This window comes from Nicotiana attenuata, unplaced genomic scaffold, assembly GCF_001879085.1.
Source record: "Nicotiana attenuata strain UT unplaced genomic scaffold, NIATTr2, whole genome shotgun sequence".
Lineage (NCBI taxonomy): Eukaryota > Viridiplantae > Streptophyta > Magnoliopsida > Solanales > Solanaceae > Nicotiana > Nicotiana attenuata.
This window is the reverse complement of record NW_017671089.1, coordinates 55,214-68,516: the sequence shown is the minus strand read 5'-3', so window position 1 is coordinate 68,516 and position 13,303 is coordinate 55,214. Positions and strand designations below refer to the sequence as shown.

At 35.8% G+C, this 13,303-nt stretch overlaps 1 protein-coding gene across 2 annotated transcripts in view; it reads right to left on the bottom strand.

Moving 5' to 3' along the window:
* The window catches only part of LOC109205849 (beta-amyrin 28-oxidase-like), an 11,757-nt gene extending 6,540 nt beyond the window's left edge, over positions 1 to 5,217 (bottom strand). The window contains exons 1-4 of one of the 2 annotated variants that reach the window (XM_019368604.1): positions 4,630 to 5,213; positions 3,475 to 3,930; positions 2,036 to 2,223; positions 795 to 1,389 (exon numbers count right to left, since the gene is read on the bottom strand). In XM_019368604.1, coding sequence (XP_019224149.1) covers positions 1,090 to 1,389; positions 2,036 to 2,223; positions 3,475 to 3,930; positions 4,630 to 5,122 — 1,437 coding nt within the window. In that variant the 5' untranslated portion in view covers positions 5,123 to 5,213 and the 3' untranslated portion in view covers positions 795 to 1,089. Of the gene's footprint in view, positions 1 to 794; positions 1,390 to 2,035; positions 2,224 to 3,474; positions 3,931 to 4,629 lie in introns of those variants that run through there. The other variant, XM_019368605.1, reaches the window with a different exon arrangement.
* Positions 5,218 to 13,303: the final 8,086 nt, after the last annotated feature.

Sequence of the window (13,303 nt, the reverse complement as noted above, 5' to 3'; positions counted from 1 at the left end):
GGAAGCTTCTGTTTCTGTCGTGGGAAGAAGAAGGGTATTTTATTTAACAGGTATAGTGCGGTATAATAACGCGCTATATATAACGTTGTATTATGCCGCACTGTATATAACGCGTTATTATACCGCGCTATACTTTAACGGCAAAAACACCGTTAAACTATAGCGCAGTATAATACCGCGTTATATATAGAAAAGTAACCTTTTTTTAGGCAATAAAAACATATTTTAAGTCCAAAAAGTTAGCATTTAGGCTTCGGACTCGTTAGAGAAATATTAGTGTGAATGGAAGATGCACAAAATTTGAACAAGCATTCTATGAACTATCATTATAGGCCAATAAAGGCCAATACAAGTACTTTGCCTGGATCCAAAAGATTTGATGGAAATTAGGCTCAATTCGTCAGAATTCTCTTATTCAAAGGATGTGATTGACAATCAAATTGCATAGAAAAACTAGCTAGGCTGACAAGACATATTAACATCTCAATGAGTATTCAATTTCAAGCGAAAATTTTTATTTTGTGCCTCACACAAGTTACACTAGTTGTGTGAGCGAAAAGTTTTATTTTGTGCCTCGCACAACTTACACTAGTTATGTGAGGTCTCTTTTTTGTCTCACAACTGTGTGGGTCCCAGAATTTTGTGGACCCAGGTGTATAAGATATGCGTCCACAAATATGTGAGATAAAAAGAGGTCTCATACAACTAGTGTAAGTTGTGATAGACACAAAGTAAAATCATTCGCTTGGAGATAGATTCCCAAAAGTTTTTATTCAATTATTACACAACACAAATAAAAAAGGGTTGTGAGATCCATTATTTGCTTTTGTAAAATCTTACACAACGTAAATACAAAAGGAGGTGTGTGCTTCATGTGGCTGAATATATATATGATTTCTCATAGGCGGATCCATAATTTCAAATTTACGAGTTCCACGAGAAACTCAAGTTACTATACAACAATAATTGGATTCATAGTCAAATAAACAAGGCTGGGAATAAAGCTACTGGATTTACGTGAACCAATAACTTATAAGCTAGGTCCGCCCTATGCTTTTTGTGTATCTCCATAAAATATAAGGATCAACCTCAAGGCTTATGAGTTTGAAGGCTAATGGGAAGTCCTTCAACAGGGGTAGCCATTGGATCATATATAATTCTCTCATCAGGAACAACTAATTTCCATCTAAATTTCCTGACTATGATGTGCAGAAACACGAGCATCTCCAACCGAGCAAACTCTTTCCCTATGCACATTCGAGGTCCTCCCCCAAATGCAATGTATGCAAATGGAGCAGGTCCAGTTCCTTCAAATCTTGATGGATCAAAGCTTGTTGCATTAGGGTAATACTCTGGATCCAGGTTGGTTAAAGTAGTGTTCAAGTAGAACTGTTCCAACATCATATAAGTTGTTACTGTGCTTAAATTCTATGTGCTGATGGGTGCATAAAATTATTCACAATAATTCACTTTAAAACTATTAAGGTAAATTTTTGTAGTTCAACGACAAAATAATGAATTTTCTACACTATCAGACAGATTCTACATGTAGTATCTTTACACTTGTCATAGTATATAAGCTAAACTCATGTCAAAATTCTCATAAATATTCGTGTTTAATTATTGTACACTATCGGCATAAAATAAAATTTTACACTATCAGTTAGTCTAAAACGGTAAATACAAGTAACAATCCACAATATGTGAATTATTACTTCGAAAAATACGGCAGGTAACCTTTTACAATAAGTTAAATTAGTATGATACTATAAAAAGTACTCAATTATATTTAGTTGGACAAGTGTGCAGTGGCGGAGCCACCTTATCCAAAGGGGTGTCAACTAACACCCCTTCGTCCAAAAAATTATATTGTGTAATTTTTTATTTTATATGCATATATTACTATATGTTGACTTCCCTCGACTTCTTCTATGTTTACTTCTTGTTTTGACACCCAGTAATAAAAATTCTAGCTCCGTTACTGTAAGTGTGTGCATGAAAACATTATCGAAGACACAGTAGAAGAAGTTCGTACCTTCCATCCCTTAGGGATGTGATAACCTTCATAATTTATATCCACAATAGCTTCTCGATAAGCTCCTATTACAGGTTGTTTCAGTCTCATAGCTTCACAAAGTACGTTCCATGAATACTTCATCTTCTGTATATCATCCCAGTTCAATGACTCCCCTTCTTTTTTCGTTGAAGCTATCTTAATATGCTCTGCTTTTCAGAATCCCATAAATCCCAAAGATCAGCAAATAAATTAATAAATAAATAGATAAAAGGGTTAAAGAGATTCCTATACTATATATGAAATATCTTAATTTTATCATTCATTACTCTTTGAGACAAAGTATACTCTTGTCGTTAGCAAATCGTCTCGTACTTGCCCTTATCTTAATGAAGTTCCAGCGTATAGACACCCTAACCAAAATATAACTAAAGATAATTTTAAACCATAGTGACCTTTTTCAGAAGTATGTTGACATATGAATCCGATCACTGTACATTGGAGTTTCGTTAAGTTCAAGGATAAGTACGAGATAATTTGTTGACGGTAAAGTTATAAATGACCACAAAGTATAACGGACAATAAAATTAACATATTTCTGATAGAAAAAACTAACTTAAGATATTTCATATAGTCATATTGCAAAAATAAAGCTAGCATGGCAGACCAACTTTCATTGTTGGTTGACCTCGAGCTTCCTTCCATAGAGAGAGAAGAAGAAGATTCGAGAGAGGGAGAAATTGGGAAATTTTCTCTGTATATTTCCTTGACTAACATCGGTACATATATGCACGTATGTAAACTAATGACAGCTAATTACTAAACTACTCTTTTGTAACTAACCAACTGATCTCAACTACTAACTAACTGATAAATACAATACACTAATACACTACAATTTTATAATCTCAATACATATACTTAGTGGCGAAGCCAGGAATTTTCCTCAGGGTGTTCAAACTTGAAAGAAGCAAAAAAAATCGCTGTCAAAGGGTGTTCAATATATGTTATATACATCTAAAACCTAATATTTTACCTATATATGCATTGTAAATTTTCAATTAAGGGTGGTCAACATCTAAAACCTAATATTTTACCTATATATGCATTGTAAATTTTCAATGAAGGGTGGTCAATTGACCACCCTTGTCATAGTATAGCTTCGCCCATGCATATACTCCCTCTGTTTCAATTTAGATGACACATTTTGCTTATCGAGAGTCAAGCTGACCAAACTTTGAATCTAAATTAAATTAGTTCAACTTTGTATTTTAAAATTAAAATTTAGATATATAAAAACTACACGAAAAGTACTACTATAGGTAACATTTTTTCTCATATCAATATGATAACAAAATATATTTTAAAATGTTGGTCAAACTTCACGCAATTAGACTCTCGGTAAGCGAAATGTACCATCTAAATTGAAACGGAGGGAAGTAACAGCTTTGTGAACTGACCCTGCAGAATGTTTTCATAAACTTGAGGATGCTCTCCCAGTCTCTTAATGAGTAAAGTAAGAGCTACAGTTGAAGTGTCATGGCCAGCAAAGAGCAGCAACAATATGTTATTAACAATAACAAGTTCAGACATGAACTTTCCATTTTCATCTGGGCAGGAAAGCAAATGAGACAAAATATCTTGTGAAGGTGAAGCTGTCTTTTGTTGCAAGGCTTCTCTTCTTTTCCTAACAATTTGCAATAGTTCTTTCCTGATAGTAGCTACAGCTCTAGTTGCCTTGTGAAATGTTGTACCAGGTAAATTTACAGGGAGTGCTATCAATCCTTTCAAGAAAATGTTGAAAAGTGTTGAAAGCTTTTCAATTTCTTTGTGGTCTTCAATAGTCATGAATAGTTGACATGCCACTTTGAAAGTGTATAGTTTGAGGAGATGGTATACCTTCACCTGCTCTTTACCTTCATAAATATAGAGCACAAAAAAAAAGATTAAATACAATAGTAACTCCTTTAATTTACGAATATTTGATATGATGAAAGTTACTTTTCCGAAAAATATTTTCGTAAAAAAAATAAATTTTGGATGTTTGTTTGACAGTCAAAAGGGAAAAAATAACCTCCTCCACTTATGACAGAAGTTATTTTTCTTACAAGTATCTTAGTTTTTGATTTTATATTACATATTTCAATTATTAATAATTAGACATATTGTTAATTAATCTTTAGAACTAAAATAATTTAAGCCTTAATCTCAAGTAAGTAAATTGGCATCAGCCAGCTATAGGAATTTTTAATTTGTTCTATTCAAATCCGTCTCAATTATAATATGTTATAATTTCTCTAATCTTAACCATTCCTACATTCTTACTACTCTATGTGTTCCAATTTATGTGAATTTTTTTTCCTTTTTAGTTAGTATCCAAACGAATAACACATTTCTATATTTAGTAACAATTTAACTTTAAATTTTAATTTATTCTAGATATTATAATTTGTAGCCACATAAGTTTCTATCAACTGTTGTAGATCATAAATTTTAAAAGTATTGTTTTTCTTTCTTAAATTTTGTGGCAGTCAAACAACATCAAATAATTTGAGACGGAGAAATAGTATAAAAATCTCAAACAAAACTAAAGTATTGTGTGATAGAGGTGTTACCTTCCCAATATTTCTCGACATGGTCCAAGGCAACAACTTCCATGGTTTTGGTGTAGAGTCTTGAAAAAGCATCAGGGCTAATAAAATAAGAGAGCAACTTCCTCATGAGTTTTGCTTCATCGCCAACACTAGTAATCAAACAAGGTCCAAACAATTTTCTAATACTTACAGGCCACCAAACATTGACTTTCTTATTTTCATTGCTAAACAAGAACTTATTTCCCCCAGCACCCCCAATTACAACCACATTCTCCCCCATTATTGAAGTCTTGAAGATTTTAGACTTGTATTTCTCTATTCTGTCTTTTACAAATTTCTCTGGCTTGCCTTCTTTGTTTGCTCTGAGAAAATCCAGTGTTTCTCCAACAATTGGCCATCCGCTGCTTCCAGGAGGAAAATTCAGTGTCTTTTTCTTCCTTCTGAGGAAGAAACTTATCAAAATTGTGATTAGTAAAAGCAACATGAAAACAGATGGGAAGTTAATTGTAGCCATGTTTGAGAATGAATGCAGTCTGAATTTTTTATTATCTTGCTGTCGATTATAAATAGCTTTTACTATAGTTTCTATTGTTAGAGAACATTCCGTGGCGTACATAAATACACATAATGCTTATTCTGAACCAAAGGTAAGAGCAGATTTTTTCCTTTTAATTTCAAGTTCTATTTAATAAAGAATCTATTGGAATATATTTATTGTATAACAAATTGTCATGATGAGAGTAATAGAGACGGGGTCAGAGGGTGCCGTGCAAATAGATAAAAATTCAAAATTTTAACTGAATTCTACCACCGATTGTTTGATTTAAAATTACTTATACATATTTAATAAACATTTTAATATTTATAAAATATTTGAGCTCAAGCTAAGGGGTTCGTATGAACGTATAAGAGATTGACAGAAAAATTATGCTCCCTTTGACTCAAAAATTTTTGTGAGACCTTTTACTGTTTAATATTCAAACTTCTTAATTTTGATCATGTATTGTGCCATAAAATCTTCAAGTTTTTCAAAATAAAAATTTTATATTTGAAAATTACGCTAAAAAGTACTATTTGTCATAATAATTGAAAATTCAAAATAGTTAAAAGTCATATGAAAATATTATAGCCAAAGAATAATTTGTTTGACTCTCAAAATCCAAACATCATCACATAAAATGAGAAGAAGAGAGTAACCTAATCACTTTTTTCAAAGCCCGGAGAGCCAAAAAAAGGCTAAAAATAATTTAATATCCTTCTGTCATTTTACAATTGGAGATAATATTACTAATTACATTTAATATTAAAAGTCTCTTTTTTTTTTTTCTTACGTTTTCTGTTTTTCCTTTTTTTCTTTCTTTTGCTAAAAATAATTTAATATCCTTCTGTCATTTTACAATTGGAGATAATATTACTAATTACATTTAATATTAAAAGTCTCTTTTTTTTTTTTCTTACGTTTTCAGTTTCCTTTTTTTCTTTCTTTCCTCTTTTTCACCACACATTCTTTCGAGATAACTTTAGTGTGCTAGTGCAAATTAGGTATTTTTTCTAAAAGCTAGCGGCGGAAGCAAGATTTTCACTAAGCGGGTTTAAAAAAGAAATTGTGCTAATGTGAATTGAACAAATAACTTTACAAAGATTTTGAATACCCTTGACTACTAAGCTATATTTTTGGACTATGTCAAAGGAATTCAAAATATAATGTATAAGGGCATAAAACGAAAATTTTATATATATAGTGTAATTTTTCGGCAAGGAAATTCGAGTGAACCTTCGGCCTCTTAAATATGCCCCTGAAGACATCCGCTTTGGATGACTTGTAGATTTCCCATTGGTCATCAGTAATGATGGTATCTCCAAGACGTGGTCCATTGCATGATATGAACCCAAGTTGATGCCCATGTTCTCAAATTTGTCAAGTTACCAAAATAATTAATTAGGAAAAAATAAAAAATAGTCTGAATTATAACTACTAATTAAAAATTAGTTATAGTTACAAAATTAATTAAAATTTAGCCACTTTTTCATCCAAAAATAAAAATACTCTTAAAATTAAAAAAAAAATCAGCATAATATACTGGAGTTTGAATTTTTTACAAATGAATTCCAGCATAATGTGCTGGATTTTATAATGTGATGGAGTTCCAACATAATATGCTGGAAGTTTATATGCAGGAGCTCCATAATCCAGCATATTATACTGAAACTTTCTCTGTTTCAGCTAAGATATTTTTGTCCAAATTTTATCTACACATAAAATAGTGGTTTGTATACGGTTAAAACCGGGCTTACCCAATTTGGCTATTTGATCGAGATCACGGAACCGGTCGAGGGTCAGTCTCGTAATAGATCAGGTCAGAACATGAAGGTAAAGTATCAAGCTCGAGAATCGAGGTGCTCGTCGAGATCGAGGCCAACAACGATCGAGACCATATATGACAGACTTCAGGCGAAACGCAATAACGGGAAGGCGAGATATTCGTAACCGGTCGAGGATCACTGCGGGAATCCCAGAACAGATCAGATCAAGTGCAGTTGTTTAGGCTAATCATGGGATTTACTTCTATAATTAGAGTTATACCACAATTAGGATTCCTCTACTATATAAGAGGAGTCCATATTATTTGTAGACACCTTACATTCACGAATATCAAAGCAATATAATATTTCTCAGCTTACTTTCTTGGTCATCAGCATATTGTACCTTTAACTATTCTTGCATAACTAGTTCGAGGGTGTCCGAGCTCGAGGGCTCTGTCCAAACGCTGATTTGCTTTATACTATTGTCAATTTGCGTCACTTATCTTTACGTTTATCAATTGGTATTAGGTGAAATCACATATCCTTAAAACCACATTATAAGCTTAATTGTTATCCAAATTTTAGGGTAAACAGTTTGGCGCCCATCGTGGGGCTAAGGGTAATAGCGATTGCCTAGTATTAATCTTCATAACACACACTGCTTTTACGCTTTCTTGTAAGTGTCTTTGATTTCAGGAATCAATATGTCGATATCTCAAGCAATACCCACTCACACAGATACCGGCATTGGTCTTCATGGCGAAAACGAACACGTAGTCGCCCCGGGAAACAAAGTGCCTCCAATCAATCCCGACACACCACAGGCCGTAGATCCGATTGATGTCAGTTCTCGTGTCGCCATTCGTGGAGATATAGGAATGGGGAGATAGTAAAGGAAAAATAACGGCAGGCTGGTGGGGCATACTCAGCAATGAGGAATGCTGGCCTACCCCATAAGCCTGTTAGAATACATAGTTTAGAAGTTAGGATCCTTTAAGGGATCAAGTTCAAACCATAGACAATAACTCGGATATTGCCATGTTTGAAATTGCAATTCACAGCACATAAGGGGATGGGGAGCACGGGTTCATGGCAAAAACAAACAGAAAAAAAAGATTAACATGCTAGTTTAAATATTTAATTCAGAAGTAGTAAAGTAGGCAGGGATACAAAAAGCTGTAGATAAATACATTGTGATGGTGCTGAAACTTAAATTAGAACATACCAGTTTCAAAGGAAACAAACAAAGAGAAAGTGCAGTAGTCTTGTGAAATAGAATAGACAAGAAGAGAGTGCTAGTAAGAGTTCAGAAGAGATTGTAAAGTAGTAGTGGAGGATTGTTAATCGTCTGTGCTGTGTGTTAAAGAGTCGTGTATTTATAGTGTGAAAGTCATGAGGAAATAAGGTAAGAGAATAATTGAAGAACTGATTGTCAATCAATTATACAAGACTCCCTTTAATTAAGGGATTCAGATTCAAACGGGTATAAACCAATTAAGGAAAGAAATTAATCAAACACTTTGTGCAAAGTAGGCAATTAGGGGTGAGTACATAGAAGTTATTTAAGGACGAGGTTTTGACAATACACGATTTGTGCAAATAAGGTAAGGAGATCAATTAACAACCAGTAAATCAAAAGGGTCCGAGATTTTGTATGAATGAACCAAGTCAGAAAGATGGAAAAGAGATTTACTTAGGTCGAGTAACAGAGAAAAATCAGTAAACAATGGAAAGAAATCAATCAGGCTATATTCAGAAGGAAGCTTGAACTAATTGCAAATTCGAAAACCATTTAGAGGGAAATTCATCATATATAAAGAGCATGTGAGCATGAAAGAAGACTGACATGTTACTGTAAAGTCTATAGAGAAATCCAGTGTAGAAGAATTTTAGTAAAACTGTCAAAATCACATGAAAACAAGGAAGCCCAAACTCAATTCAAAGACTCGAAGAGTTAGGGGTTCTAAAATAAAACCCTAGTTCAATCAAATATATGGTCAAACCTGGCAGAACCCCCAAATTTTGGGGTTTCCTCCTTGAGTCAAGTACATAGATGAGAAGACAAGTGGTCGAAGCAGGCTCAGAGGTTTCAGAGAAGAACTGAAACCTCTTGCATGCTTCTAACAACAGCAAAACTCATGAGAAAGCATGATATAAAGGTAACAGGCAGAACACAGTAGAAGCACTCGAAGAAAAATAGAGGAAAACACTGATAGGAGCAGTAAACATGCTTAAGAAGTTTTTTAGAAGAAATTTAAACAGGGCTTAGTAGAAGGAAAGTAAGGAAACTTAAGAACTTAGCAAGAAAGTACAATAGAGAAACATGCTGGAACATAGTAGAAGAAGAATATAATAGAAAAACATATGAGAACACAGTACGGAAAACATGGTAGCGGAAAGCATGGAGCGTATAAAACACATACAAGAACGGAGTATGAAACTCAGTAGAAGAACATACAAGAACATATATACAAGAACGTGGTAGATAAAAACATAGGAGCACAGTAGAGGTAAATACACAAAAGAAAAAGAAAGTCAGTGAAACACTAAATCATTTTTTCAGAAAACCCTAGATCGGAAAGAAAGATTTTAAAGAAAAGTAATTTTCAAAAGAGAAGTTAGGGAAATCGTTTGAAAAACTCAAGGAGAGCACAGATATACAACGAATCTAAAGAAATCGGAGAAAACCTCGGAGAGTTAGGGTTTCAGAAGAACCCTAGAAACGAGAAAGGCTTTGAAAGGTCACCGATCTGAGTCGGAGAGGTTAGAAACAGGCTCAAACAACTATAGTACGCCAGAGCAAGGCCGGAGATGGCCGGAGAACTTCGAATCGACGGAGGTCTGGGTTCGAACCTTCGAGGTCAGGCCTCGAATCTTCAGATATCAAGCATATAGGAGCAATAGGAGGTGAGCATAGGGCTCTCACAGCCTGGGAAGCCATGGATTCCGGTGGGTTTCACGGTGGGAGATGGTGAGACGATTAGGGTTCAGAGAAGGTTCGAGAAAGTTTGAGGGGGTGAAGGGATTCAAAGGCGGCTGGTTAGGTGAAATGATTTAGGGTTGAGGGGGTTTGGTAAATTAAAAAGGAATGGAGGGATCGTGGCCGTTGATCCAAAGGATCAACGGCCTGGATTTATTGGGAAGTCTGGGCGGGTTGGATTAAATTGGGTCATGGGCGGGTATTTTAGGAATTGGGCCGGTCCGATTGAGATTGAAATTGGGTTAATTGGGGTGGTTGATTTGGGCTAAAATTGAAATAAATAGGGCTAGATTTTAAATAGCCACTTTTTCCCTTTTTATTTTATAAAAATAGTAAAATGATTTCTACAGACAAATTAAAGGTACTGAATTAATTAATAATATATAAATATTAGATTAAAAATACTGGAATCAAATTTATAATTGTAAACGCAATTAATTCTTAAAACAGGCTAATATCGCAATTATATGCAATTTAGCCTTAAAATACTAAATAAATATGTAAAAAATGTGCAAAAAGTACCTTAGCTATATTTTGGTAGAAATATGAAAATACAATAAATGAATCACAAAAATGATCATTTGGGGAATAATTATTGATTTTTATTGATAAAATAGGGCAATAAAATTGGTTCAAAAATCTTTAAAAATTAAAGAAAAATAGGGAGATTCTTGGACATATTTATATATGCATTCCTATGCTGAAAGTTATTTTGTATATAAAAATATACAGGAAAAAATTGGGTACCAACAGCTGCCCCTCTTTACCCGGGAAGGATGAAAGAGTTGTCGGGTAAAGACATGATGACCAATTTTGACCGAACGAAATATTTTGAAGAAAATCTGGCCGTGCTCCGGCTTTTGAGCTGCCTACATTTCCCTTGTCTTACAGGAATCAGGCCATATGTAGTTCAGGATCCGTCGGCGGAATATGCCGATGGAGGTTTTCCAAGAATGGACGCGATATTCAGGTTTGGGATGGATGGTTAAGTTTTAGTAGGGTTGCGGGAACTGGAGCGGAATGCTCCTGCCGAGATGGCCGTTGCTCGCCAGTTTACCTGCAAATAAACAATACAAGCGATATTGTGCATAAATTTAAACATGATGCAATTTCCCGTCGGACCATGAATGCTGTCCTTGGACGGTTAGGATGACGTCTTTAGACCATGATGTCCTGGGCCATGAAGCGTGTAATAAAGGATTCGCACGCTATGAAATGATGCTCTCGGGCTATGAGAATGATGCCTCCGAACTATGATGCCTTTGAATAATGATATGCAAGAGAATAAAAGGGGTCCTCAGGCCATGGCATGACGGGCTATGGAAATGGTGCCTCCGAACAATGACGCCTTTGGACAGTTTGGCAATCTTTCAACCCATGAGATGCAGCAGATGGCGATCTTTCAGCCGATGCAAGATGTAAATAGAGGTGGTGATCTTTCAGCCGATGCAAAATGTAAATGAAGGCGGCGATCTTTCAGCCGATGCAAAAATGTAAATGAAGGCGGCGATCTTTCAGCCATACGGAAAGTAAATAAAGGTGGTGATATTTCAGCCATGCGAAATGTAAGAAAAAGTGGCGATCTTTCAGCCGATGCAAGATGTAAATAAAAGGGGCGATCTTCCAGCCATTCAAATGCAAATAAAGGTGGCGATATTTCAGCCATGCGGATGGAGGCAGAGCTTAGTCTCAGAAGGCATAATGGTAGCCATATTTCAGCCATGCAGATGGAGGCAGAGCTTAGTCTCGGAAGGCAGAATGGTAGCCTTATGCAATGCAAGAATGCGGATGGAGATAGTGCTTAGTCTCGGAAGGCAGAATGGTAGCCATATGCAATGCATAAATGTAGATGGAGACAAAACGTAGTCTCGGAAGGCAGAATGGTAGCCTTATGCAATGCAAGAATGCAGATGGAGACAGTGCTTAGTCTCGGAAGGCAGAATAGTAGCCTTATGCAATGATAAAAAGACGCATAGTAATAAAATTTCTTAGCTGATAGCTGATAGCTGATTGTGATTTTGTGGCTACTGGGGATATTACGTGCAGATAGCAACTGTGAATAGGTGTGACGGTTCTGAGAGTTGTATTCTTGAACAGTATGAGTGTATAATATATGATTTTGCAACTTGGGTGCCTGCATCCAAAGAAAAATCATGAGTTTTGTAAAGGGGAAAGGTTAGTTCGTGTCCCCGTTGACTTTGCTGGCCCTGTTCGACTTTGATCTGATTACACGGTATGTATCATAGGGGTAGCGTTGCTGAACAAAGTGATTTTGATAATGAACATGCATGAGTTTGTTAAAGATATGACATAAGTATATATTTAAGAAATAGTTTTTAGATGAACCGACGATTGTGACGTGGTTCAGGACATTGCAACCTCTCTTGCTTCGGAATTTTGAGGGTCCTCCTCAAAATTCTGCCCCAGTTTACTGGGCTGCTGCTTCTGACGGTTACTTGCGATGACTGGCTGAAGTTACTTCGGAATTTTGAGGGTCCTCCTCAAAATTCTGCCCCAGTTTCCAATTGCGGGGGGAAATGAAAATATTATTGATTGTGACCGAACCCATAAGGCTGCCTACGTATCCTCTCTTATACGGGAATCAGGTCAGACGTAGTTCAAAATACATCATATAGGAAAGCATAAGATTACACATAGTAACGCTTGACTGCATCTAAATTGATTGGTTTTGGCCAAACTTCTCCGTCCATTTCTGCAAGTATAAGGGCTCCTCCGCTCAGAACCCGGTGAACCATGTATGGACCTTGCCAGTTGGGAGAGAATTTCCCTTTGGCTTTATCTTGATGCAGGAAGATTTTCTTTAATACCAGTTGTCCCGGTGTAAACTGTCTCGGCTTGACTTTCTTGTTGAAGGCTCTGGACATTCTGTTCTGATAAAGCTGACCATGGCAAACTTCATTCATTCTTTTTCCATCTATAAGAGCTAGCTGTTCGTAACGATTCTTTACCCATTCTGCGTCGTCGTGCTCAGCTTCTTGTATAATCCTTAAGGAAGGAATTTCTACTTCGGCGGGAATAACTGCCTCTGTACCGTAAACCATCATATAGGGAGTTGCCCTGGTTGATGTGCGAACAGTGGTGCGGTGCACCAATAAAGCAAATGGTAGCTTCTCGTGCCACTGCTTGTGCTTCTCTATCATTTTTCTTAGTATCTTCTTGATATTCTTATCGGCGCCTTCTACGGCTCCGTTCATCTGAGGTCTGTAGGCTGTAGAATTCTTGTGTTTGATCTTGAAGGTTTCACACATGGCCTTCATCAGGTCACTGTTGAGGTTGGAGCCATTATCAGTAATGATTGACTCTGGAATCCCGAATCGACAAACAATGCGGTTGCGGACAAAGTCTACCACGACTTTCTTGGTTACTGCTTTGTAAGATGCTGCTTCAACC